This window comes from Mesoplodon bidens, assembly GCF_964165515.1.
Source record: "Mesoplodon bidens genome assembly, chromosome: 18".
In the NCBI taxonomy this organism is placed as follows: domain Eukaryota; kingdom Metazoa; phylum Chordata; class Mammalia; order Artiodactyla; family Ziphiidae; genus Mesoplodon; species Mesoplodon bidens.
Window position 1 is genome coordinate 53,722,187 of NC_138175.1, and position 26,839 is coordinate 53,749,025.

The 26,839-nt window shown below is 55.5% G+C and overlaps 2 protein-coding genes across 2 annotated transcripts; one reads left to right on the forward strand and one right to left on the reverse strand.

Annotated features, from left to right (window-relative positions):
- The first annotated feature begins 762 nt into the window (after positions 1-762).
- KASH5 (KASH domain containing 5) lies at positions 763-25,582 on the forward strand. Its single transcript, XM_081216600.1, is given in 21 exon segments — positions 763-861; positions 4,009-4,113; positions 4,540-4,726; positions 5,204-5,268; positions 6,443-6,509; positions 6,678-6,755; positions 6,757-6,933; positions 7,180-7,297; positions 7,635-7,685; positions 12,251-12,328; positions 12,595-12,651; positions 12,899-12,958; positions 13,939-14,003; positions 14,167-14,254; positions 14,557-14,679; positions 16,790-16,848; positions 18,644-18,689; positions 20,190-20,254; positions 20,333-20,452; positions 20,560-20,714; positions 25,508-25,582. Coding segments are annotated over 20 exon segments (1,806 nt in total). The 5' UTR covers positions 763-818; the 3' UTR covers position 20,714; positions 25,508-25,582.
- On the reverse strand, positions 25,161-25,953 carry PTH2 (parathyroid hormone 2; the record flags this gene model as incomplete). The annotated part of the gene is made up of 2 exons (XM_081216599.1): positions 25,161-25,335; positions 25,835-25,953. 2 exons carry the CDS (start codon positions 25,951-25,953, stop codon positions 25,161-25,163), a joined length of 294 nt encoding a protein of 97 aa, XP_081072725.1.
- Between the last annotated feature and the right edge of the window lie 886 nt (positions 25,954-26,839).

Here is a 26,839-nt window from a genome sequence, read left to right on the forward strand (position 1 = left end):
GAACCCAGGGACAGCCCCCCTTTCGGAAACGTTTTCTAGAGGAGGGGACATGGGAGCTGAGACAGGAAGGGCCAGTGAAGAGGATGTCCCGGGCAGAGACCTGGAGGTGGGAAGAACTGGCTCAGTTTGGGGAACAGCACACAGTCCAGAGTTGCTGGAGCAGCAAGTGGGATTTGGGGTCGGGGAGACAGGTGGGATCAGGCCATGCAGGGCCTTCGATATCAAGTCCAAGGTCTAGGCTTTGTACACAGGGTGCTTGGGGGCTGTGGAAAAACATTGAGCAGGGGAGGGGCAGGTCAGCTCTGGGGCCCTGTGAGGATGGATTGGGGCGGGCGACTGGAGTCAGGAGGCTGGGTCAAGGGCCTAGGGTGAGAGGCTGAGGCCTGACCTGGGGCCATAGGGAAGGAGAGGAGGGGTCAGGGGAAAGTCACTGGGCAGGAGGGACAGGGCTGGGGAACTGGACACGCTGCGGGGAGGAGGGATGGCAGGAAGGAGTGACCCTGCTCCCTTTGATCTCTGCCGCCCACTCCTTGGGCCCCCCATTTTCCCAGCTCACACCTCCAGTCCATAAAATAGGTCTGAGTGGGAGCTGCACTGGTCCAGGCAGGGGTAGGCAAACTGGTTCTGAGAATCCAGAGCGGCCTGGGGCACAGGTGGGGCAGGGCAGGTCTCCATCCACGGGTGGCTGGTCTGAGGAGGCCATTCCCCTGTTTGTCCGTCCAGGATCTCTTGAAGAAGCTGGTCCCTTTTCGGTCCCTACCAGTGATGGGGGGGAGCTGTTAGCTTCGCCAGCAGCTGCAGAGCAGCGGGGGTGGTTCATGGACCTGCCAGAGAGCCAGGCGGGTGGCCCCGCTGCTGAAAGTAAGTGGCTGGGTCCCTGTTTGTCCCGTGGGAGGATGAAGAGGGAGGAGTGGGTGGATGGGGCGCCAGGCTGTGACTCGGGGACTTGGGAGAGGTGGCCTGGGGTGGCTGAGCCTCCACCTCAAGGCAGGGTGGGCGGCAGGGAGGGATCCTTGATTAAGTGCCTGCTGTGTGCCCACCTGCCTGGACACCTTATCTCATTTGCTCTGGGGAGGCCAGACTGCGAGAGTAGAAGCCTCTGCACGCGCCGTGCCCCCTGCCTGGAGCACCCTCTCCAGTGACCCACAGGCTACCCTCCCTTCATTCAGATCTCTGCTTTCTGTAAAGCAGCTGCCCTGTCGCACTCTCTCCCCTTTCCTGCTTTACTCCTCTTCATAGCACTGACATCTGTTTGTCTGTCTGTTTACACTCTGCCTCCCCCACTAGAACATGAGCTCCACAGGGCAGCCTTGGTTTTATTCCCTCTGGTATTCCCAGTCCCTAGAGGTGCGCTGGTCATTGTGCGAGCCATATATGTAATTTAAAATTTTGTTAGTAGCCACATTGAAAGAAAAAGAAAAACAGAAACAGACAAAATGAATGGCAAGAATAGATTTTATTTAACCCCATATATCCAAAACAGTATCCTTTCAGCATACAACAATATAAAAATGTGTTGGAGTCATTCTCTTTTTTTCATACTAAGTCTTCAAAATGTGGTGTGTACTTTACACTAATAGAGCATCTCAATTTACACTCACCACAGTTCAGGTCTCAAGAACCACTGTGGCCAGCGGCTTCCCTGTTGGTCACGCTGCACTGGAGCAATGCCTGACATGTAATAGGAACCCAATTGCTAAGTCCTTGAATAATTGGATGGATGCAGACCAAATGGGTGTGAAAGCGGCTTCGGGAGGAAGATGCTGGGTTGCCCTTTCTGAAACCCATCTATTAAGTGAGAGAGCCCGAGGGAGACTCCCACCCTAGAGGAGAGGCAAGACCCCTTTCTTAGAGGCTCCTAGCAGGCCTGGACTCTGGCCTCAGGAGGCTCTCCAGATAAGAAGGTAGGAGGCAGACACCGGGGTTCGGGAAGCAAGGGCAGGCTGACCGAGGGACCATCTAAACATCTAAACTTCGTCTGCACCAGCAGAGGGCGTGCGGCCACTGAGGAACCCATGGCCAAGGGCTGAGCCAGCTTTGGGAGGCTCCCGAAGGAAAGGGAGGAACACACCCAAGAGGGATGGAGACCGAGGAAGGCGGTGGGGGCGGCGGGGGAAGAGACGAGACAGCGGAGGAGGGAGAGAGAAGGCTCAGGGAACGGAGAGCCGCTGAGTTGTGGGGAAAGAAGCACAGAGACAGGGAAGAAAATGGGAGCGGTGGACATGGAGACAGGCAGGCGGGACTCAGGGGACCGAGAGATGGGGAGGAGGAGGGGGAGAAAGAGCCAGAGAGAAAAAACTAGAAAAGGGACAGGACAGAGACAGAGAGAGGTAGAGACACTGAGGAAGGAAATGAAGGAAAGAAGACGGGAGAGATGCAGAGTGACATCTTCCTGAGGGGCCCCGGGAGGCAGAGTGTCACATCTGCACTGTAGATACATGCAGATCCTCAGATCCCACGACATCTGGAGGCAGCCAGTCCTGGGTGACCTCACTGGGCCTCAGGGTCCTCCTCCATAACATGGGGGCACAGTGAGAGGAGGTGTCTCCCCTAACTATACATTCCCGCTCCCCTTCCCTAGAAGCATGAGTTCAAACCCAAGGGGACAAATTTTAGCTCACTACAAAGAACACTTGAAGAGTCAGAGGGATGAGAAAGGGCACTCAAATGTTGAACATGTGACCTTGCGCAAGTTTCTAACTTGTCTGTCTCCAAGTATCCTTATCTTTAAAGTGGGGCTAATAATAGCAGCCACCATGGTTCGTGTAAGATGCTCAGAAGGGGCCTGGCTCCTATTAAAGGCTGAATAAATGTTCAGTTTTATTATTGAGCTTCCACCATGTGCCAGTCCCTCGGCCAGGGCCTTTCCAGATTTTATCTCATCTCTTCTCCAGGAGCAAAGTAACCACCCCCCGCCACCCATTCTCCGGAGGAAGAAACTGAGGCTCCAAGAGCCTGAGTCCCTTGCCCAGATTGCCCCCTGAGTCTGTCAGACCTTGCAGCCTGTGCTTGGCCCTCTGCTATACCCAGCTGTCCAGGGGCAGGGCAGGGAGCCTCATAGGTCACTTCCAGCCCTGGGAAAGAGGCTGGGCTGGCCCAGTGGGTCCTGGGGTAGAGAATATATAGGCTCCTTCTATATCTTGGAGCATTTGTTGAGTGCCTGTTATGTGTGGGCACAGTGGATACAGCAGTGGACAAACAGACCCCAGAATATTCACATTGTGCAGAGGCAGGGGAGAGGGGGTGCTCTTCAAATACACAGACCTAGCCCTCCCAGCCCTGGGGAGGAGAGATCACTCTATCCACCCATTTTACCGGTGGGGAAACTGAGGCTGCAAAAGGAGAAAAGACTTGCCCACAGTCATGAAGCTGGACTCTGAGCTCCTAACTGCTCCCCCACCACCCACCTTGCCTGGATTGCCCCATCCCCCTTCGTTTCAGGCCCCAGGCCGTGGGCACTGATGACGCCAGCCTCAGGGATGTGGGAAGGAGAGAGACCCAGCCCCGAGGCGGGCTGGGAGACCGGAGATGCTGCCTGCCGGGATCGATCCAGGCTGCCCGCGCGATATTGGATTGTTCCTGGCTCCTGGGCCCACCTTCACCCTCGGCTTCTCCCAGAATCCTCTCTTCTTTGCCCTCCTCCACCCTTAGCCCACTCTGAGCCGAGCCTGAGGAGCAGGGGAAGAGAGGAGGAAAGGCTGTACTCAGAGTATTTGTTCAGTATCTGGGCTCCTGAGCCGACTGAACACAAAGGATTCAACAGCAGGGGCACTTCCTGGCCTGAAAGATGGGGCCCACATTCCCAGGTCGGGGGATGGGGGAGGTGACTCAAAGACCCTCACATTGAGGCCCCCACCCAAAGCTTCCTGCGGTTCCCCACCAGCCCAAACTCTCGGCAGCTTGAAATGAATTCCTTCCCCTCTGCAGGAGCCAGGACCTGGGGTCACCCCTCTTTGCTCTTCATCGTCGCCCCTCCTCATAGGTGGGCTGGCCCTCTTGTCTCCTCAGTGTACCTCGGGGACCAGCCAGAGGAGCGGAGCCTGGGGGCGCCGCTCAGCTTAGAGGAACAAATACTCAGCTCCACGTTTGAAGCTTGTGACCCCCAGAGGACAGGTCAGAGAACCAAGGAGTTATAACGGATGGAGATGGGGGGCTGGGAACTGGGGAGCCCTGGCGAGAGGGATGGGCTAGGGTGAAGTGGATGATTGTGGGAAGCTTCAGGAAGGAAATGGATAAGGGGATGGAGGCCTTTCAGGACAAGGACGGTGAGGGGAGGAAACTTGGGGAACGTTAACAGAGGAGGGTGGGTCTTTGGGGCCTGGGGGAGAGAGGCAGGGCAGCCACTGTGGGCCTGGTGGGGCACAGCTGGTCCTCTTCGGTCCACCTTCTGAGGTGGGGATGACTGGGCCCCATTGCCCAAGGGCCATGGTGCTGGGGTGCCACCAGCCCAGCCAGTGGTCCCACTTCAAAGCCATCGCCTGTCCCCATCCCCCACCCCTCACCTGCCCCAGACTCCCTCACAGCCTGCTTTATCCCCAGGCACTGTGGCTGTGACCCATGTACTAGCCTACCTGGAGGCTGTGACGGGACGGGGCCCCCAGGATGCACGCCTCCAAACACTGGCCTGCAGACTGGACCCCAATGGGGAGGGCCCTCAGGCCACTGTGGACTTGGACACCTTCCTGGTCATCATGCGGGACTGGATTGCTGCCTGTCAGCTGGATGGGTGGGTCCCCGCACCTCCACCCTCCCCCAGGAAACCCTTCCTAAGATCTAACCTCATACCTGCTTACTGCAGCCAGCACCCTTTGGGCACAGGTACCTGCTGTGGTTGGAAGGAAGCTGAGGAGGAGAGAAAAGTAGAGATGAGGTTGGGGGAGGGGGGGTCTGAGGACAAAGTGCCTGAGATGGGGAGGCAGAGGGAGTCTGGGGGCAGAAATAAAATGGGCTGGAAGGAGGAGAAGGGCGATGTTAAGGGGCTGACAGAGGCCTGTCCCCATCCCTCCTCCAAACCCAGTCCTTGCCCCTCCTGCTTTTCCATCTGGCCCCGAGCGCTTGCCATCTGGCCTCACCTTCCTCCCCACGGTGCTCACTCTCACCTGACCTGTCCCCTCCACCCACCACCCGCAATCCCCCTGCCAGTGGCTGGTCAGGATTGGGCGGGTTGTTGCAGGGAGCTCTAAGCCTCATCCCTTTGATACAGGGGATTAGAGCTGGAAGAGGAGACCGCCTTTGAGGGAACCCTGACCTCCCAGCAACTGCCATCTGGTGAGATTGTTATATATAGAATGAAGCAGGCAGGCCCAGGGTCAGACAGTGTGTGGAACTTCCCACCCAGGGGCAGAGCAGGGGATGGGGCAGGACTCCAGAGACCTTTGCTCTAACCTGGAGCTGCGAGTTTGGCTTTCTAGGCGCCTCCACGACATGACTGCCTCCCAGCTGCCCTGAGCTTTGGGGTTGGTTTGTTTTTTCCCTCACGGGTTCTTTCCACCCCCTCCTAACACCAGCCCTGTTACAGAGGCCCCTCCCACCTCTCATCATCATCTCCATCACCATCAGCAAGCCGGCCCCTCCCTGTACTCTAGTCCCTGCATTCACGGTCCCTCTGGTCTTGTTGCCGGCACTGCCCCGCTCCGGCCTGGCCTCAGCTCAGGCTATTTCTCAGCCTAAACTTTCCGTGTCTTCCCTCATCCTTCACACCTGATAGGGAAGCCCTGGTGGGGAAGGCCTGGGATGCTGCAGGCTAAGGTCCCTTTCTGTCCAGCTCCCTCAGCACAGCCCTGCAGTCCTCCCCTGCAGAAATCTGATTATCTGACTCATTACCTGCCCTGCTGTTTGGTTGGCTGGTTTGCTCACCGTTCTACCCCAAAGTCTTCACACATAGGAGGTGCTCCATAAAAAAGTGTTCATGTTCTATTTCTCCAGCTTATAAAAACAAAACAAAAGTCAAAAAATATAGCTTTCTTGATATTCTCTTGAACCTCCTCCAACCGGGCTGTGAGCAGGGAAGGGGCAGGTCAGCTCCCGGGGAGGAGAGGCTGGAGGCCAGGAGTCCAGGGAGGAGGCTGTGGTGAGGATCCAGGGGGAGAAGGTGAGGCCTGAAGCAGGAGGAGTGAGGGAGCCAGGACAGCCCAGGGGCTGGGTGGGCGAGTGGGAGAACTGGGAGGACAGACAAGTTTGGGGCAGTTGCGGTGCTGCCCAGTGTTGGGCATGATGAATGTGGGGCAGTTGGGGGCTATGGGGAGATCCAGTCTGAGCTCAAGGTACCCACAAGCAAGAGGCTTTCTGGATGGTGTGTATAATTGCAGCCCCAGGAGCAGATGGGATCACCCAGAGTGAATCTGAGGATGGAGGCCAAAGGAAGACCAAGGCCGGAATCCTGGAGCAATCCAACATCTCAGGCCACCTGGGAACCCACCACCCTCTGTCTGTCTCCCTCCAGGATGCTCAGAAGCTGAGGATCCAGCCAACCTGGAGAGCTTCGGAGGCGAAGACCCCAGACCTGAGTTGTACCTATCCTCAGCCCCTCCCTGCCCTCCCCCTGCCCATGCCCTCCAGCCTGCCTAGGGCCCAGGGCCTGGCCTAGGGCTTGGGGTCCTTCGGGAAGTGGGTGAGGGACACAGGCTGTGCTAATAGCTCAGGGAGAGCGGGGCAGTCTCCTATTTCTCTTTCTCTAGAAGAGCCGCATCTCCCCGCCACCAACACCTACCCCAACCCGGGGAAAGGAGGCCAGGGCTGTGGGCAGTGACCCTGGACCTTCCCTGCCCCCAGGCCCGCCACAGCTGACCTGCTGAGCAGCCTGGAGGACTTGGAGCTCAGCAACCACCGGCTGGCCGAGGAGAACGCCAAACTGCAGCGCAGTGTGGAGACGGCCGAGGAGGGTTCCCTACGCCTCGGGGAGGAGGTTTTGGCTTTGCGCAAGCAGCTCCGCAGGTGGGCCCGGCCCCGCCCACCCTCCTGCACACCCCCGTGTCCCACCTGCCCACAGGCGCAGGCTCACTCCCACTTTCTTAGTATTTTAGGTAGAAACTGGGTCTCTGTCCCCCACACTCAGTCTCTTTCCCTCCTTTTCTCTCTGGGTCTCTGTCTGGGATTTCTCTGTTGCTCTGAGTAGATCTACATCTGTGATCTCTGTCTTCCTCTCTCCCATGTGGCCCACCTGCCCCCGCCCCCACTCAGTACCCAACAGGCTCTGCAGTTTGCCAAGGCCGTGGATGAGGAACTGGAGGACCTGAAGACTCTGGCCAAGAGCCTGGAGGAACAGAATCGCGGCCTTCTGGCCCAAGCCCGGCAGACGGTGGGTTTCTGGCAAGGGGCACAAAGGTGCACTGTTCTTCCTACCCTCTTGGAGTCTGAGCAACAGAGACTGACTATGGAGTGGAAAAGGGCAGAGGTCACCTGGGCTTCCTCCCTCAGTCCAGGCCCTGCTCCCCAGACTTTGGGTCCGGGTCTACTTGCCATCCCTCTCATGACAAAGGGGACAGCAGCAGTCATCAGGGCTCCCCAGACGCATTCCCCCGGCCCTTCTCCTCAATGACCCAGGCCCAAGTTGCGTGCCCAGGGGTGGAGAAAGGGCAATCTGGGGGCAAGGAGGCCTGAAAAGAAGGCTTTGTTCTGTCTCTGGGCTCGGTCAGGAAAAGGAGCAGCAGCAGCTGGTGGCTGAGATGGAGAGTCTGCAGGAGGAGGTGAGCTGAGGCCCAGTGCCCACCCCCACCCTTTCCCCAGTCCTCAGGATCTTCCTGCCCTACCCACTGCTGCCCCAAACACCCCCAGCCACCTGCAACAAGCACCCTTCAGTCTGGTGAGGGAGACCTCAGAAGCCCAATGTGTGAATGTCCCTGAAGGTCACATGGCTGCATGTGAGGACTGCCACAGTCGGTAAGAGGGTGGGGCATGGGGCGGACTCCTGGTTCCGCTGAGGCTGCCTACATAAGCATGGGCCAGTCTGCCCTTCTCTGCGCCTCAGTGCCCTCACCTGCGAGAAAGGGAAAAATAATGGAATCTCCCTGGTTGGACTGTGTGAGATTTAAACAAGAGGATGCTAGGTACATGGCAGGACCCATGGAAAGAGCTTCACTAAAAGAGAGCTAGTGGTGTTCGTATTTTTTATGGTGGAAAGAACACAGGTCTTAAAGTCAGCCCTGATTCAAATCCCGTCTCTGGGACTTCCCTGGCGGTCCAGTGGTTAGGACTCTGAGCTTCCACTGCAGGGGGCACGGGCTCGATCCCTGGTTGGGGAACTAAGATCCTGCATGCTGCACAGCACGACCAGAAAAAAAAAAAAAATCCCATCTGTGCCACTTACACAATAGACAACCTTTAGGCACGTAACGTGCCCTTTCTGAGCCATAGTTTTATTCTCTAAGAACAGGAGAGAAGGATATCTATCTGTTCGTCAGGACTGTTGTGGGGATTAAATGGCCACTTTTAGCCCAGAGCCCAGCACATGGCATGGAGGGGCCCAGTCCAACCTCAGGGCTGATTCAAGCCCCATTCTGAGACAGAAAACATCGTCTTAGTTAATTCTGGGTCCACCTACTCCTTTTTCGTGGAAATAAAGCCCGCACGGAAGGTGGCATCTAAGTTGCTGGAGATCCATGCAGCATCTCAGTGCTCCTCAATCAGTGTCTGTTCTCTCTGCTGGTCACAAGACTGACGTTCATTGTCCCATCTGGTCCTTAGCCTTAGTCACCACCGCACGCTGGCATCCACTGGGGGGCTGACATTGCCTTCTGGTCTCTGGATGTACTGTCCTCACTGCATCTGCTGGTAGTAGCCCTCGTCGGAACCCCACAACCCACAAATGCCACTGGGGTTCCTCCACACCCTTTTAGGGGCACAGAGGAGGTTTAGCTGCTTTCCTGTGACTTTGTGTCGATAGGGGCCTCACTAGGCCTTCTGTGCCTCAGCTCCTCACACAGCCATCTCTGTTCTATTTTTCACACACCTTGCTGCTTCACAGACTGAGCTGGGAAACACCTCTCTCAGATTCCCAGACGTTCCAGAGGTTCTGTGGTTCAGCTGCATCCATCCTGTCCAGCCGTCTAAGCTGGGACTTGGGACTGGCCTCAGGGCCCATTTTCACTCTGTTGTTCTCTTCTTTGACTCTTCCTGAACTCCTCCCCCAGCGCTGAGGATCTGTGCCCAGTCCAGGCAGTAATACTCATTCTGCCTGATCCTCCCAAATCTCTTTGTCCTATGTCTGTATTATGGCTTTTACACGTAAACCAAAAAATTTTCCACTATCATTCCCTGGCTCTTCCATGAAAATTCCCTCTGTTGGGACAATGGGAATCTCGCTGCAGGATGGCTGCCATGGTGTGAAGCATGGGGTGCAGGCAGGATGTGACTGTTTCTTCCAGAACATCTCTTTTATTGGGGTATAGTTCTTTTACAACGTTGCGCTGGTTTCTACTCTACAGCAAAGTGCCGTAGAGTTCCCTGTGCTATACAGCAGGTTCTCATTGGTTATCCGTTTTATACATATTAGTGTATATATGTCAATCCCAATCTCCCAATTCATCCCACCCCCTCCCCCAAAACATCTCTTTTTAAGAACAAGAAGAAACTTTCCCTGAAGCCCCATGACAGGACCTCCCTCTCATAGCTCATTGGCTAAAGTGACTCAAATGATTATAGCCAAACCACTCCCTGGCATGGATAACACAGCCACCGATAGGTCTGGGATACTTTCAGCTCCGAATTCTCACTCAAAGCAGGACAAAGGGGGACAAATGCTCCTCTCACGGCTCGCTCTCTTCATAAGAAGGAAACATTTTTCCAGGAGCACCTCCACTCCACCCCCACACCAGCAGACCCCTCTCACAGCTCACTGGATTACATGACAAGAGAGGCTGGGATAATATCTGACCTTCCTCAGCCTCTGGAGGGGGACGCAAACGAGTGAGAGGGGGTGAGAATGGCTGCTGGGTTAGCTAACCAGCCGGGTATCTGTCCTGAATCTGCTGAGATTTCCATCTTGATTCACCTCCAGAGCTGCGGCTGGGACCCACCTGCCCGCGTGGAGAGTGGACCCCCAAGGGAAGTAGGAGAGGGAATCAGCAGGGTGAATGGCAGCCGGCAGTCTCTGCCTCCTCCTGGCCCAGAAGGCCTGTGCCAGGTCAAGTGCCTTGAGCAGTGCCTGGGACATCCTAGGCGCTTGATAAACAAGCTATTCTTGGTTCCCTTCCCCCACCTTTCCCTTCTCAGCAGCTGCCTACAGACCATCTATAGATCAAGTTCTCAAGTTACAGTAGAATAATGCTGGAGTAAGGGACACTCAGCTTTCCTACGAGAACGTACAGAGCAGGGCTCAGGTTACTGCAGAAGAAGGCAGGAGCGGCTGAGTAACCAGGTTCCCTGCCGAGTGGCCCAGGATCCAGCCTGTAAATCCCGACCAGGTGGACAGATGTTGACACAGCATTCCTGGCCCGTCCTTCCTCTGCCCTTCACCTGGCAGCCCAGGCCTGCTGAGCCTGAGAGGGGGAGAAGGCGGCTGATGGAGGACTTGGAGCTGAGCCAGGCTGGAGTGAGGGGGGCAGCTGGCCTTGGTATCCCCAGGGGCGCCCGGGAGGAGGGGTGTGGCCAAGGGAAGTCGACTGCCTCCGTGCTCCGAAATGCTTTCCCCACTGACTGCCTCATGTCAAAACTCAGCGCGACTTGCTAGGTTTTTGGTGCCTGGAAGCTCTAGACTGGAATTTGGTCTGTTTTATTCTCAAGTCCCATTTTGTGGCTGGCGTGGGCTGCCCTCTCCCAGCCCCCTTGTTTTCGCAGATAACTCTCTTTACCCTTGAGGACTCAGACCCAGTACAGCCTCCTTGTAAAGCCTGGGCTCCCTCAGGGCCCAGGGCCCTAGGCCCACCTCATGTGTTATCATCTGCTTCTGTGTCAGTCTCCACCTCCAGTGATGAGCAACTTGAGATGAGGGACGAAGCTCGTTCCCCATTCTCATCCAGGGCTGCGTCTGGCTCAGAGGAATCTGGGAGTTAAAAGTGCAGGATTCAGAATCAGATTTGGGTTTGAGTCCACTTACTCTCCACGTGACCTTGGCCAAGTTTCTTAGCCACGCCAATCCTTAATTTCTTCTGTAAAACTGGGGATGATGACAGTGTAAAAATTAATAACTGGGACAACCAGACTTTACATTCTTCCTGAATGGCGCAGTGTAACGCATATAGCAGTATCCATGAAATCTTCCTTCCAAAAATTAAACAGGAGTCTGGACAAGGCCCTGGATCTACCCATCAGTTTATAGGAAATGATGAGGGGGGAGGAGCATGGTAAACGTCCTGCACAGGGAACAAGAACACAGTAAACCAAGTCCAAACGCACCAATTCTACAGGACAAATGACCTGGTTTCTTCTACAAATGAAGGACCTGAAAAAGTGCCAGGACTGGGGAGGTTGGGGATCACTGTCAGATGAAAAGAAATGGGACGTTTCAACCAAAAGCCGTGGTGGACCTTGTTTGGATCCTCATTCAAAGAAGCTAAACGTGAAAAGACATTTGTGAGACAACCGAAACCAAAAAAGAGCACTGGGTGTGCGATGATATTAAGGAATTATTATTAATTTTGTTAAGAGTGATCATTGTATTGTGGTTTTACTACAGGAAAAGTCCTCAAGTAGGAAATACAAATGCTGGAGTAGTTACAGGTGAAATAATATGATGCCTGGGGTTTACTTTAAAATACTCTGGTTAAACAAAACAAAACAAAAAATTTGAAAAATATAGAAGAAATAAACGGGGAGAATGTATATAATTATTGAAATTGGGTGATGGATAATGGGGGTTCATCATACTGGTTTTTTTTGGGGGGGTTGTGCCCCGCAGCTTGTGGAATCTTAGTTCCCCAACCAGGGATAGAACCCAGGCCCTCAGCAGTGAAAGTGTGGAGTCTTCACCATGGACTGCCAGCGAATTCCCATCTTTATCTTTAAAATAGGGCATAAGAAATAAGCTAACACTGGCAAGGTGCTCGGTAACTATTAGCAATGATAATTAGCTCATTTAATCCTCACAGCCACCCCATGCATCCTATCTTATCTCCATTTTTGCAGCTCTATTTTGATTTTTCATCTGCAAATCAAAGCTGAGATCCCATAGGATGGTTGGAAGGATTAAATGGGCTAAAAGATAGACAGTGCTGAGCATGAGGCCCGAGGCACGTCAAGTGCTCAGCAAATGTCAGCTATGAATATTAACGTGGCCATTTACTGAAGTGAATGTGACCAGGGTCCCTTATTTCAGAACGGGAAGCTGCTGGCCGAGAGGGATAGAGTGAAGAGGAGAAGTGAGGAGCTGGCCACGGAGAAAGATGCTTTGAAGGTGCCACCCCTCCCTCGCACCCTGACAACTTCCTACCACCCCGAGGCCATTTTTACAATCACCAGTTTCAGCCCCTGTGGTCTGGTGAGATCAGGGACTTCAATCAAGCCGTCAGGTTCCCCAGGGCCAGTGGGCAACTCAGCTGAAACCCCCCTCGGTGTAGCTGATGTCCAGAGACATGGAGGGAGGTTGAGGAGAGGGGCTCGGGAGAGTGGGCGGGCCAGGGAGGGCAGGCCAGACAGATGGACGGGCGCCTTCCTTGGCAGCGGCAGCTCTACGAGTGTGAACGCCTCATTTGCCAGCGAGACGCCATCCTCTCCGAGGTGAGGGGGCTGGGGGGAAACATTTGCCCTCTGTGTGTCTCCTGCCCCGAGTCTGCAAAGGGAAGTCCTGCTTGGCTCTAATCCTTGGATAATTAGCCAGGAGAGATCAGAGTGGTTCCCGGGAAACTGCTGCTCTCCCTCAGGCCCTAGCTCTTCCCCCAACCCCACCCCGCCTGTCCCCCCAACACCCAGCCTCAGCGTCTTTGGGGGGCTGGGCCCAGTCTCAGTCAGCTTTGGGCTTTCCCAGCACACTCGCCATGCAGAGAGTCTGGCCAAGACCTTGGAGGAGTACAGAACCACAACCCAGGTAACCCACTAGCCTGGCCCCACTCTCCCCACTTCTCTTTTGCCATCTCTGGGATTTGCTGCCTCCTTCTGTCTCTGCTGATCTTTTTCCAAGTCTCCACGTCTTGTTTCTCCCATCGCTACTGTTTGACTGTGTGTCTCTCTCCGTCTCTGTCTCTCTCTGCCTTTTCACTTTTCCTCTGTTCCTTCCTTTCTCTCTTTCTCTCTCTCTGTATCTCCATCTCTATCTCCTATCCACATTCCTTTTTTTAAAAATATCTACTTATTTATTTATTTGGCTATGTCGGGTCTTAGTTGCAGCACACGGGCTTCTCTAGTTGCGGCGCGCAGGCTTCTCTCTAGTTGTGGTGCGAGGGCTCCAGAGCGCGCAGACCCAGTAGCTGTGGCACGCGGACTTAGTTGCCCCGCGGCAGGTGGGATCTTAGTTCCCCAACGAGGGATCGAACCCACGTCGCCTGCCTTGGAAGGCAGATTCTTAACCACCGTACCACCAGGGAAATCCCTCCCATCCACTTTCATTCTCTGTGGGTGACTTCTCACCACATCTCCCCTCCTCCTATTTCTGTATCTCTGCCGGGCTTGTTTAGATTCTTGTCTCGGCCTCACTCTGGGTCTAGTCCCTCTGTCTCCTGAGGCGCCTCCTCTCTCTGTACCTTGTCTTCAGACTCTCTTGCACCCCGTGTGTCTCTTGCCTCTCTGTGAATCTGTTTCTGTGTCTCTGGTTTTTTCCTGTGTTTCTATCTCTGCCTTCCTCTTCTTAATTTTCCTGACTGATAGGTTGCCTTCTGGGTTCCTGTTGCTCTTTGCCTCTCTTTGGCTTCCTAAGTTTCTGTCACTGTTTCTTCCCCTTCTCCCTTGGCAGTATGTGTCTGGAGGAGCCCAAACAAGTCACAGGAGTGGAACTGACCTTGGAAGAGGAGCCCAGGCATGGGGGGTGGGGAAAAATGGAGACCCAGGGGTCCCCCACTCTTTCCTTTGCAGGAACTGAGGCTGGAGATCTCACACCTGGAGGAGCAGCTGAGTCAGACCCGTGAGGGGCTGGATGAGTGAGTGGAATGGCGGGGGTGGAGGAGGCAGGAGGGGAGCCCCAGGACAGGGACCCCTGGCTTCCAGCCCCAAGGTGGGCAGGGCAGCAACCCCAGCATAGGCTGACTGACAGGTGGTGGGCAGGCATGGAGGCAGCCTTCCCCGTCCTGACTGTGTGCCCAGGCTACCCGAAGGGGCTCAGGTGAGGAGAGTGGACTGGACCAAGCTGTCACCACCATCGCTGGGTGTGGAGATCCAGGCCATTCAGCAGGTGGGCCTGACACCCCTAGAGCACCCTAACCCACCGCCAGCGGCAACTCTGACCCAGCCCTCCCACCCCACCCCAGTTCCCCCAGGACCATCTCAGTCCTTAACTTCCTCCCTAACCCAGTCCTTGGTCTGGGCACCAAACCCCTCCCGGGTGCTGCTCCCACCGACTCCCCAGCCCAGCCTCACCCCACCTTCCTTCCACCTCCCATCCTCATGGCTCAGCCCATCTCCATCCCACCTCTGACCTGTCTTCTGCCTTAATCTGACTCTGCCTGGCCTCAGAAACAACTTCTTCTCTCCCAGAAACAAGAAGTGGCAGCCGCCGATCTCTCCGACCCTTTGTGTGGCGTGTGGCAGTGGGAGGAGGTCATCAATGAGACCAGTGAGGAGGCTGAGTTTCCACCTGAAGCCCCGACTGGGGGGCAGGTGAGCACAGGAGGGGCTCCGAGACCACGGGATCCAGGGCCTGGGCCACCATGGCCTTCACTGTTCCCCATCTCATAGACGGATGTTGACTGAGGGCCTGCTCCGTGCTGGCCAAGGAGCCCCCGGCCAGACAGGACACCACCCCTGCCCTCTAGGGACTGGCCTGCTGGTGTGCAAGACAAAAGTGAACAAAGCAAACACACAAGTTGCATGGTAGTGGTTGTTGTCCTTATTTCAAATACACTGTCAGGAATCACCTTATTTAAAATGGTACTACAGTGGGAAGGGAGTAAGTGAATTGTTCTTCTTGACACCATAAAGGTACATTAAGCATTTACCTTTTGAATATGTCACCTTTGAGAAAAACTTAACAAGCCCTCTATGTAATCTTGAATTCAACAATAGCCATTGTTTTATGACTTCCGTAAATACCTGAACAATATTTCAAACGTTGTTTGAAACAACGAAGACAACTCATCTTCAGCGTTCACAGCTGAAAAGTGAGATTTTAAGCTGTTAGTGCCAGAAGAATTCCTTTTTTTTAAGGAAATACTGCTAACAGCTCTGTAAAGAACGCTGTATTGTCTTGAAAATTATACGGCTTCAAAGCTGTTCATCATCCTTAAAAGACAAACTCGTTTCTCTGTTCACTTTTTCCCTGAGTTGAGAGAAGCTTCTGTTTCTCTTTGACACCAGCGCTCCTGTTGGATTCCTCACTGACCTCTCCCACCGCCTCTGCGAGGTTTAGGCACCCGCATCCCTCATCCTGTTACTCATGAGAAACTGAGGCTCAGAGGGAGATCACACAGCTTGTGGGCGGCAGAGCCAGGCTCCTCGGGGGAAGTGTAAATTAGAGCAAGCTTCTGCTGAGAGCGGTCCGTTGCCTCCTGGAGGGGAAGACTGACCCGGGCCTCCGGGTGCTGCCTGCGCTGGCTCCTGGGGATACAGAGTGGAATCATTCAGGGCCTGGATCCTCTAGCGCTCAAGGCCTGGTAGAGATCATGCAATCAGGCCATCCCAATGCAGGATGATCCATGTGCTAGGGGTGGGCGGCGGGCCCTGTGGGAGCCTCGAGAAGAGAGTTTCCACGTTGGGTAGGCGACTGAGGGAGATATCACAGGGAAACTGACACGAGTTTATTTTGAAGAAAGAAAGAGAGAAGTTAAGTGGCGTGAGAAAGGAGAGGTCTTCCAGGCAATGGGAACAGTAAATGCAAGGATGTGGGAGCGTGAAACCACATAACGTGTTTGTGGAGCAGAGGGCAGTTGGGGGTGACTAATGAGAGATGAGGTCTGGCTGGATAATGAAAGGAATTCCCTGTCAGTGAAGCTGAGAGGTTGTGCTTTTCTCCGTCAAGCCACAGGAAGGCTGAGGGTAGGGAGGGGCAGGTCAGCTCTGGATGTAGAAAGACCCCTCTGGGGCCCCATGGGGACTGACTGGAGGCTGAGAGCCTGGGAGGCCAGGGAGGAGGCTGGGGCAGTGGTCCAGAGGTAGAGGGTGAAGGTTGAGCCAGACCAGGGCCTTGGGATAGAGAAAAAGGGACAGGCAGAGAGAATTGGGGCAGGGCAGCTGCCGGCCCGCTGACAGCGGGGTTGAGGGCGCTGGATTCCGGGAAGGGAGTAGACAGAAAGACGCTGAACTTAGCTTGCAACCCTCTGAGGTAAGCACCCTGAGGGATAGGGGGGTGCTTCTCAGGGGCAGTGGGTGCACAAGGCTGGAGCTCAGGGATGTATTTAGAGAAGTGTCGAGTTGGTGGTTGAGACCACAGGCAAGGATGGATGTCTCCAGAGAAAATGGAGGGGGACCTGGGTCCCCAGGACTGGGAACTTGGGAGGAGGAGAGTGTTGTAAGGGAAACGCTGAGCCTCTTTGGGGCCCAGATGAGTGTGAGAGGCTTGTAGGAGTGTGAGAGGTGCAGGGGTCCTGAACTCCTAGGTCCTGAAGGAGAAAGGGGCTTGGTGGAACAACTGTCCTGTTGCTGGCTTCTGCTCCTGGAGGGATGATAGAGCCATCCTCAAGGGGGGCCCAAGAGGAGGGCAGGTCTTAGAAGCAGGTGGTGAATTCTTGGCAGGTGTTGCAGCCTGGGAGACCTAAGCTTTTCTTTCCCACAGAGAAACTTCCAGGGAGAGCCTGCGTACCCTCATGAAGGAAGGAAGGAGCGATCAATGTGGTAAGAAGATTGGTCCTCCCTGAGCCATCCCTCTGCCTCGAGGTGATGCCAACTCTCAGATGGCTAGAGTACAAGGCCTGGAAGAGCCCTGAGGGAGTGCATCACTCATTCCCTCGTTCATTCATGCTGAGGCCACCCTGGGCCTGCGGACCAGGATGAGTGAGACCCAGCCCTGCCCTCAGACACTGATCGTTCCAGAAGGACATCCAGCACCCAACCCCACTTGGGGGGAAATACTTTTGGAGGAGGCCCTGCTTGGGGTTAGGAGTGGTATTCGTATAGGAGGCCCTTAGACAAGAAGACAGTCATCAGGCAGATGGGACAGCTCAGTCACTAAGTCACTGTCACTGAACGCACCTCTCCCAAGGCCTCCAGGGAGCCCTGGGATGAATGAGACCAAGACTGTGCCCCAGGAGAGCAGCCAGACAGTTGGGAGATCATCAGGGGCTCTGGAATCAGACAGCCTGTGTTCAAATCCCAGCTCGGTTACTTTGTGATGAGGTGTAGTGAGCCCCTGCCCTGTGATTGTTACCGACTGTTACGAGGCTCATGTGCAGCCTCCGAGGATAGAGAAAGCACTAGATGTCTGGGCCCACCCTCCTCCATGGGGCCTCTGCCTTCCTGCGGTGCCTCTCTCTCCCTGCTCCCCTCTTGCAGGCTCCCGGCTGCGGCAACTAATGAGGCTGCCTGCCGCGGCCTCTAATTGGACTTGTCTGGGAAAGCTGAGATTGGGCAGGATGGGGGCCCTGGAGCTGTGACCTCCCCCTGCGTCACCAGGGAATGGAAGAGGGGGCTGAGCAGCAGCGGAGACAAGGGCTGGCGTAGGGGCTGGACATACGAGCAGGGTGCGGTGGGCAGGGGCAGTATGATTCACAGACTGGGAAGCTGGGAGTGAGGGAAGTGGTGAATCCTGTGACCCCTAGACGTGACCAGGGGTGAGAGCTTGGACCTTGAGAGAGGGGCTGGGGGTCCCCGAATAGAAGTCCCAGAGTATCAGACAGCTGTGTGTCTGACTGGGGCAGAGGCTGGGGCCCACGAGCCTGGATTGGATGGGAGTTGAGGAAACAGCTGTATCCTGAGGGTGTTGGGCCTGAAGCTGGTAGCTAAGGCTGGAAGGCTGGATCCCTGATCCCCAGCGAAGGTGGTTGGCAGGTGGTGTGGACATCTGGGTCTCCAAGGGACGTCAGGGCTGGCCAGCTTGAGGCCTGAGTCCCCAGAGAGGCATTTCAGGGGCTCAGACAGCTGTGACCGTAGGAGGCGCAGAGGCTGGAGCTTGCACACTTAAGAGAAATGATTTGGGATGGGGGCAGGGCCCACAGAGTTGGGTTCTGGAGTCAAGGAAGTCTGAGCTGGAGTCCCAGTTCTCAAAGAAGACCCAGTAAGACTGAGACTGACTGAAAATGGCCCAACCCCCCAGGCAGGAAGCTGGGCCAGGGGGTGGGGTCCCGGAGAGATCTGAGTCTCTGGTGTTTTGGGTGTGAGAGAACCAGAAGCTTCTGATCGGCTGGGGGATCAGCTGGGAAAGTAGCAGCTGAGAAAGCCAATGAGGTGGAGAGGCCCCTGACCCTGTAGAAGTCACATACTGTGGAGAATTTGGTGAAAATTCCCCTGAAAAAATACAGATGCTGAGATCTACTCGCAACAGTTTGCTTGTGGGGCTCCAGGATATCCTCCAGGTCTCTCCACGGTGCCCATCCATGTTATGAGCCCTCCTTTAAAGGTTCCGCCACACAGCGGGCAAATGGGAGCCAGGCAGGGGAGACAGATGCTTGCAGCGACTTTCTTGTCGCCCCAGGTTGCCCAGAAGAGAGGAGGAAGAGGAAGCAGAGATCCCGGTCACGGTACGCAGTCCCCAGCACCATGCACTGCAGGCCCTCAGATGAGGCTGCTGTAGTCACAGCTCCTCCCCAGCCCCTACCCACACCCCCAAGCAGACAGAAAAATAGTTTGGCCAAGAGATAGCGATGCCCTCGCTGCAGCTAATGAGAGGAGACGGTGCCGCAGAGGGAAGCTGCAGGCCAGTGGGCGGCCAGGCTGTTCCCAGGGGACCCCCCAAGCACACATACAGGGCTGCAGCCGCTACACCACAGACGTGGCTACACCCCCGGGTTGCAAAAATGCACACGCACAAGCGCCCACACTCAGAAAGGGCCGGACCCTCCCCGGCCAGCCCCAGAACTCCTTTGGGGCACCGCACTTGTCACAGCTGGCCTGCCCGGTGCCACCCACACCAGCTCCCTTGCTTCTCAAAGTGGCAGGTGACAATCCTGATTCTTAGGCAAGGGAAGAGAGGGAAGGAAATTTGGCGAGGTCAGAAGCCTGCAGTCCTCAGATAAGAACCGTGAGCCCCGAAGGTGTGCCAGCCTCCGTTCCAGGCACCTGGGACCCTTCAGGGTCCACACCGTCCAACATGGTCTCTCTGAGCAGCCTGACCCCAAGCCCACTTCTTTCCCACCACACCACGCTCCCTTCCACGGGGACTGGGGCCTCACCTCAGTTTCCTCGCGGCTAGTGTGACAGCGATCTTTACCCAGCTCTCAGGGTGAGGATAAGTGTTAAGGATCAGGTCGTAAAGTGCCCGGCACAGAGCAGGCACACAGGAGGCGACAGTGGTGAAGATAGTGGCTGGGGTTGGTGTTCCTGGAACTCTTTATTTATTGTATTGTTATTACCATATCATCATCCGCAGAGCAAAGGCATGGGTGGGAAAGCCTGAGGTCCGCAGAGGGGACGCCCTTTCAGAAAGACATGGGGGATTAGGTGGGAAAGTGAGGCAGGAGGAGTATTTGGGGCTTCAGTCTTAAAGCGCCTGCTGGGCCTGGCACAGGGCAGGAAGATGGACCCAAAGAGTACCCACGGTGGACTAGGCCCAGCCCAGGGCTGGGCTCCTCAAGAAGATGGGGTCTCTGCCCTCAGGGAGCCTGGATACTTCCAGAATCAGACGGAAGATGGAAATAATAATGTTGAGTAGCTCACGCAGTTATTGCGCGCTCACTGTCTGCCAGGCACTGTTCTGAGCCCACCTCCTGATTTTTTGGGTTTTGCCCACATTCACTCATTCATTCTCCACTTCAGCCCTGTGAGGTGGGTGCCGTCATCATCCCCGTCCAGCGCATGGAGAAAGTGGGGCCTGGAGAGATGGGGTGATGTGCCAAGGGACACATAGCAGGAAACTGGCAGAGCTGGGAGCCCAAAGCAGCAGTGTGTCTCCGGGAGGCTCACGCACTGAACCACTGTGTCGCATCCCCTTCCATGTGGTCGCTTCTGTCCAGCGGGCTGAACCTAGCACCACTCCCAATCCAGGACCCGGTGTCTCAAGTTTGTATCCTTTGTCCTTCCAGGTGGATCTCCCCATCCCTCTGGGAGACTCACACCCTGGATACATCCCAGGAAGCCCTCCTGAGAGGTAGCAGGAGGGCCTGGGGGCGGACTTGGGGGCAGAGAAAAAGTCCAGCACCATCGCCCTGCCTTCCTTTCCCCCCAGCAGGCCCTCAGAGCCGGAGCTGCAGCAAGCCCTGGTGCCGGTGGTGAAGGAGCTGGTCCCAGTCAAGAGGCCAGTCTGGGGCCACCTCTGCCTGTGCCCCCTGCACCTCCAGCAGCTCAGGTGCACCCCAAGGCATCTCCAGAAGGAGGGTGATGGTCACACAGGGCACTGCCGGTATACCATGGGCTCCCCTGGACCCCCCCAAGCACTGTGCTGCCTCCCCACAGAGTCACTCGGCACCCGCTGATCCTGGCGCCAGTCCTGGGCCTGCTGCTGCTGCTGCTGCTGCTGCTGCTGCTCTCGGTCCGGCTGCTGGGCCAGTCCCCGCCCACCACCTGGCCCCACCTCCATCTCTGCTACCTCCAGCCGCCTCCAGTGTGAGGTACGCATCCCGCCGCCTCAGAGCGGCGTCCAGTTCAGTGACTTAACTGGGGCTCTTTTTACTGTTAATCCTGTGGGTGTGCCACTGTGATTTGGGATTATCCCACTGCCAGGACCCCAGATACAGTGCTCTAGGGTTCACAGCCCTGTATTGGGTTTTTGTGTGAAGTCTCTTGGTTTTTTAACGTTGGCAATTACATTTCTTAACAATAGCAAAACACAGCCAATAATGGATTAAGCACTAGGGGTTATATTTCCCTCACAAAACAAGTCTGGAGGAGAGCAGTTGTGGACCCACAGCTCAGTCTCCATAGCACCGGGACCAGCATGCTGTGATTCTCTGTGACTCTCTTGGCCCTTCCCCTGTGCTCAGGAGGTGGCAGGTGTTGTAACTTCATACATCATATCTGCAGGGAGAAAGGGACACATCTCTTCCTTTTTTTTTTTTGCGTTATGCGGGCCTCTCACTGTTGTGGCCTCTCCCATTGCGGAGCACAGGCTCCGGACGTGCAGGCTCAGCGGCCATGGCTCACGGGCCCAGCCGCTCCGCGGCATGTGGGATCTTCCCGGACCAGGGCACGAACCCGCGTCCCCTGCGTCGGCAGGCGGACTCTCAACCACTGCGCCACCAGGGAAGCCCTCTCTTCCTTTTTATAAAGAAAAGCAATAACCTTCCCAGAGCCAGCAGCAGACTCTGTCTCGTCGGCCAGAACTGTTTGGCATGATCACCCCTAGCTGCGAGGGCAACTCAGAGAGCAAGCATCTCTCCTGGCAGAAAGAGGGAGAACAAGATGTGGGCCAGGCACACACATAGATGTCACCAACGGCCAGCAGGAAAGGGTGTGCCATTTGTTCATTCAGCAAACACTTAGTGATCATCTATTTGCCATGGCTAGACCTTAGAAGACAGAAAAATAGACCCTCCAATGCCAGGCTGAGGAGCATTGATTTTTCTCCTGAGGATGATGGGAGTTTGGGGGACATTTAATTACTTGTTTTTGGTTATTTACTTTGTAATTGAGGTATAACTTACATACAATGATAAATGGACAAATCAAGTATCAGCTGGATAAATTATTGCACATGTAAACATCCATGAAACCAAAACCCAGGTCAAGATATAGAACAGTTTCAGCACTGTAGAGGCTTCCTTGGGAGAGCTTTGAGCCAGGCAGGACAGTGATAGAGGTAGCTACAGGCTCTGAGAGAGCTCAGGAAAAGCACCTAACCCAGCCTGGGAGGTTAGAGATTTCTTCCCAAATAGGTGACATCTGCATTTAGTCTTGGAAGATGGGTAAGTTTTGTTATAGTAAACAGAGGCGGGGGAGGGTGTCCCAGGCAGAGGGGAAGAAGTGTGTGAAGACCAGGTGGTTGGAAAGCACCTCTGTGTGTAGAAAGCCATAGGTAGCACCATGTTGCTTGGATTAAAAAAAAAAAAGAAGCCAGGGAAGGATTTGAGGCTTTAGAGTTGTGAGAAAAAAGATAGGTAGACAAGAGCCCATTAAGGGTTTTGAACACCAGCTTGAACTCTACTGCCAAGTGTCCAAGAAAGTGCTGTGATCAGGGAAGGGACAGAATCAACTCTGGGTGGGAAAGAGACCTTCTGTGCCTGTCCAGAGGATGAATAATAATGGAGTGAGGCTGGAGGCAGGAGGTGGGGAGAAGGCTGGGGCCATGGTCCAGGTGAGGGAGCATGAGGCCTGAGCCGGGCTGGGTGCATGGATGGAAAAAAGGGCAGGGCAGAAAGAGTCAGAGCAGGAAGGACAGAGCCAGGACCGACAGGCGATGAAGGAGGATGAAGAGCGAAGGGGCAAGACTGCACCTGCATCTGACCCAGTGACTGGTAGACAGTGGAGCCATTCCCAACATAGGGAACCCATGAGAAGGGGTGGGCTTGGGGGGGGACACTCTGAGCTCATGTGGGGAGGAGTGAGTGTCTGGGTTCCAAGAAGTGGCTGGAGCCCTGAGCATTGAGCTTTCAGTCTGGAAATGGGGGTCTGGATGTTATTAGCTGTGACGGTGACTGAAGTGTGGAGATTGCTGAGATTTCCTGAGGGGCGGGGAGCAGAGTGAGAAGGGAAGGGGTTGGGGGCACCATTTTGTGAAAAGCCTCAAATGCTAGACAAGCGATCTGGGAGGAGGAACTTCCCTGGTGGTCCCCGCTCCCAACGCAGGAGAACCAGGTTCGATCCCAGGTCAGGAAACTAGATCCCACATGCTGCAACGAAGATAAGACCCTGCGCAGCCTAATTAATTAATTAAAAAAAAAAAAGACGTGGGGAGGAAGTTCAGGAAGAGCACAGGCCAAGACAGAGTTACCAGGCCCTTCAGCAAACAGAGGACGAGGCTTCTCACAGGGTTGTTGTGAGGCTGAAAGAGCCAGTACAGTGGTCTGTGGAAGAGTGCCCAGCATATAGTAACTGCTCATAACATTTTAATTCTGTGTCTCCATGAGAGTAGTGGAATGGTCTAGACTTCTGGAGTTGCACAGATTTGGGTTCCAATTATCCTTCACTAGCGCTGACAACTTGGGGAAATGATTCCTGACTTTCAGAGCCATGTTTCTTTGTAAAATTTGGCCAACTCCAGATAGTTGTAAGGAATAAATACAGTTATTCATTGTTCAGTATTTCTGAATAACAGGGAAACAGGCCACACCCCACAGCCTAAGGGCCAATTAGGGCGCGGTCCGCCTCTCGGAAATGCAAATTACGGGAGAGCTTGCCAATCACCAAGCGCCAACCCCGCCCCCTTTCCCCACGTCGACTCGCCCGGCTCCACTCTCTTCTCTAGACCAATCAGAGCGCAGTCCGTGCGAGCTGCGCCACGGGAGCTAGGTTCAGAAACCTCGCAGTCCAGTTAAGGGAGTGAGTTGTCATGGTCACCACTGAGGGACGGGGCGGAAGGGCTGGCCGAGCCTCCAGAGAGAGAGAGAAAGAGAGAGAGAAAAGAGAGAGAAAAAAGAGAAGAGAGAAAAGAGAAGAGGAGGAGAGGAGGGAGGCAGATTCTGATTGGCTGCTTCCTTACTTCCTTCACCGGTGGGCCAAGTGTTTCCCCGCCTCCGTCCCGTGCCTCCAGGAGCCTAATGCCTTTCTCCTCTCCTCCCGCCCCGACCAGGCGCCCCAATGGTCTCCCGGGAGGCGCGCAGTTAGAAAACCCTGAAGAAGCTGCTGCAGGCTGCTGCAAGAGAGGCAGAAACCCTTCTCTATTTTTTATTTTATTTTGGGGGGCTGCGGCCCCGTGGCTTTCGGGATCTTAGTTCCCTGACCAGGGATTGAACTCGCCCCAGCAGTGAAAGCGCCAAGTCCTAATCACTGCATCACCAGGGAATTCCTGGAAACCCTTTTCTAATAATGTGTTTTGCTTCCAGAAGGGCGTACTTAAGTCTTCTAATGGTGTATCTGGTTTAATCCTCAAAATAGATGAGGAAAAGGAGGCTGGGAGGTTAGAAGCCGTTCCCAATACCACACAAGTAGGTTTAGGGGAACCCGGTTTTGAATGGCAGATGCATCTCCAGAGTCCCCCCATCGCCGCCCCCCCCAACTTTCCACTGCGCCCAAGGAGAAGTCGGGAAGTGATGCGAGAGCGGAAAAAGAAGTTCAGAGAAAATGAGAGCCACGAGAGAGACGAAGACCTAAAAGAAGAAAGAAAGGGAAAAAAAGACACGATGGAGTCAGGCAGAGAAAAAAGAAAGTGATTAAGAATGGAAGGAAGGGCTTCCCTGGTGGCGCAGTGGTTGGGGGTCCGCCTGCCGATGCAGGGGACACGGGTTCGTGCCCCGGTCCCGGAAGATCCCACATGCCGCGGAGCGGCTGGGCCCGTGAGCCATGGCCGCTGAGCCTGCGCGTCCGGAGCCTGTGCTCCGCAACGGGAGAGGCCACGACAGTGAGAGGCTCGCACACCGCAAAAAAAAAGAATGGAAGTAAGAGTTTTATGCAGAAAGAAGAGTCGAGAGAGGAGACAGAAATTCCCCAGAAGGCCGGGAGGCCATGAGGGTGAAAAAGAAGTATAGAGACTCAGAGAGAGAAGGACAGATACCCAGAGAGCAACAGAGACCCAGAGAAAGTGGCAGTGACTCAGAGGCGGACAAGAGACCTGGGAGGTTACAAAGAACAAGAGGAGAAGGGGACAGAATCGGGGATGGGGTGGGAGCAGATATGCGACTGGAGAGGGACAAAGGCACAGAGTGAGAGGAAAGGACAGAGCTGGGGCGGTAGTGCAGAGAGAGACAGGATGAGTAGAGGGAGAGATGAGAAAAGAGAGAGGGAACTGGAGGTAGACGCCAGCGTAGCGGACGCAGGGCCCGCCCCCGTGCACACACACACACACACACACACCCTCCCGCTACACACACACACACACACACACACACACACATGAAGCGCAGGAAGGAGGCGCAGTCCCGACGTACGGCAGGATCTTTATTAAGGTGGGGCGGGCGGGGCGTTCAGGGCGCGTCCAGCACCAGCAGCTTGTGCATGTACGAGTTCAGCCAGTGGCGGCGCTCTAGGGCGGCCAGCAGCCGCGCGCGCTCCCGGAAGGCCGCATCGTCCGCCAGCGCCAGGCTCCGACGCGACTGGGGGGTGGCCGGACCCGCCCAAGCCCGGCTGGGGTTGTGGAGTCTGCCGGGATACGGAAAGAGGCGGTTTCCATGTGTCCGGGCCCGCCGCCCGCCACCTGTCCTCCCCGCAGTCTAACTCGAAGCCCTGTTACTGCACCGTCTGTGGAGTGGCTCAGTCTCTGTCCCCTGTCTCTCTCTTTCTCTGTGTGGGTCTCCGTCTCTGTGTTCACCAGGTTCGGAGCCTCCTGAGTACAGAGACGGAGTCTGATGCACCCGTCCGGCCCCAGCGCCCTGCGCACGCCTGGCACACACCAAGACCCAATAAACGTTGCTCAAGGAACAAACCCGTTCCTGCTTCGGCTCCTTTCAAGTCTCTCAAAGCCTCTCTCAGAATCCTTGTGTATCTCTTTGTCTTGCTGATTCCCTGTCCACCCCCCATCTCTGTCCTCTCTCTGGGTCTCTGTTCCCCCTTTCTGAGTCTCTGTTCCCCATTCTCTTTGGGTCTCTCCCCACCTCTCTGAGTCCCCACCCTTCCTGGGAGACCTGGATGTCCTACGTACCTGAAGACCCCCGCGGGAGGCAGGGCGGCTCCTGAGGCGGTGCGGTGGCCCCAGGACACAAGTAGCAGCAGCAGCAGCAGCCGTGCTCGGGGGCTCCTGGGTACCTGGCGGGTCTCCATCACCTGTGGAGAGACAAGAAAGAGCTCAGTGAGGCCCGCGTCCTGGCCCAGAACCCCGACCCCACCATCCACCCACCCCCTGCAGCCCGTTTGCGGGGCCCCCTACCGCGCAGTGGGTTCCGGCAGCGAGGCTGGCAGCCCCCTTATATCGCCTCCACAACCCCCGCAGCGGGCAGTGACGCAGACCAGGGGGCTGGGGGCGCCAGGTCACCCCCCCGCCACCGGCTCATTAGGAGCCGCCAGCGATAATGAGGAGCCGGGGGTGGGGGCCCCGCTGCTGCCTTAGCGGCCACCCACTAATTGGGACCAGGAGCTGGGACCTGAAGAGAATTGGGAGGGGGAGAGACAGACAGACAGAGAAGTGGACACAGGGGGTGTGTCAGAGGGATAAAAATAGAGACCGGCGGAAGGACCATCAGAGCAGAAGCCAGAGACACAGAGAGAGAAAGAGAGACGGGGAAGCAGCAGAAGAGGGACTGATGGGGAGAAGCAGAGACAAAGAGATGGAGTAACCATGACAGGGAAGGACAAAGACAGAATGACAGAGAAAAGGAAAGAGAGGAAGAAAGGGAGCAACAGAGGAAGAAAGAAGGGAAAAGGAAGGAAGAGAGAAAAGAGAGGGAAAGGGACCAAGAGAGCCAGCTAGAGATGGAGGAATGAGGGAAAGACAGGAAATGGAAGGACAGCCAGCCTGGACAGAGCGGTCCAGAGATGCATCCAGACAGTGAGAAAACCAGGAAGAGTGAGACATGGGGGGAGACGGTTGGTAGGAGAAAGCAAAGGGTATGTGTGGGGGGAGGGACGGTGAAGGCAGGTATAGTGACAGGCAAAATCAGGAAAGTCTTACAGACACTGCAAAGAGGGGAAAGAGACAGACAAGGACCCT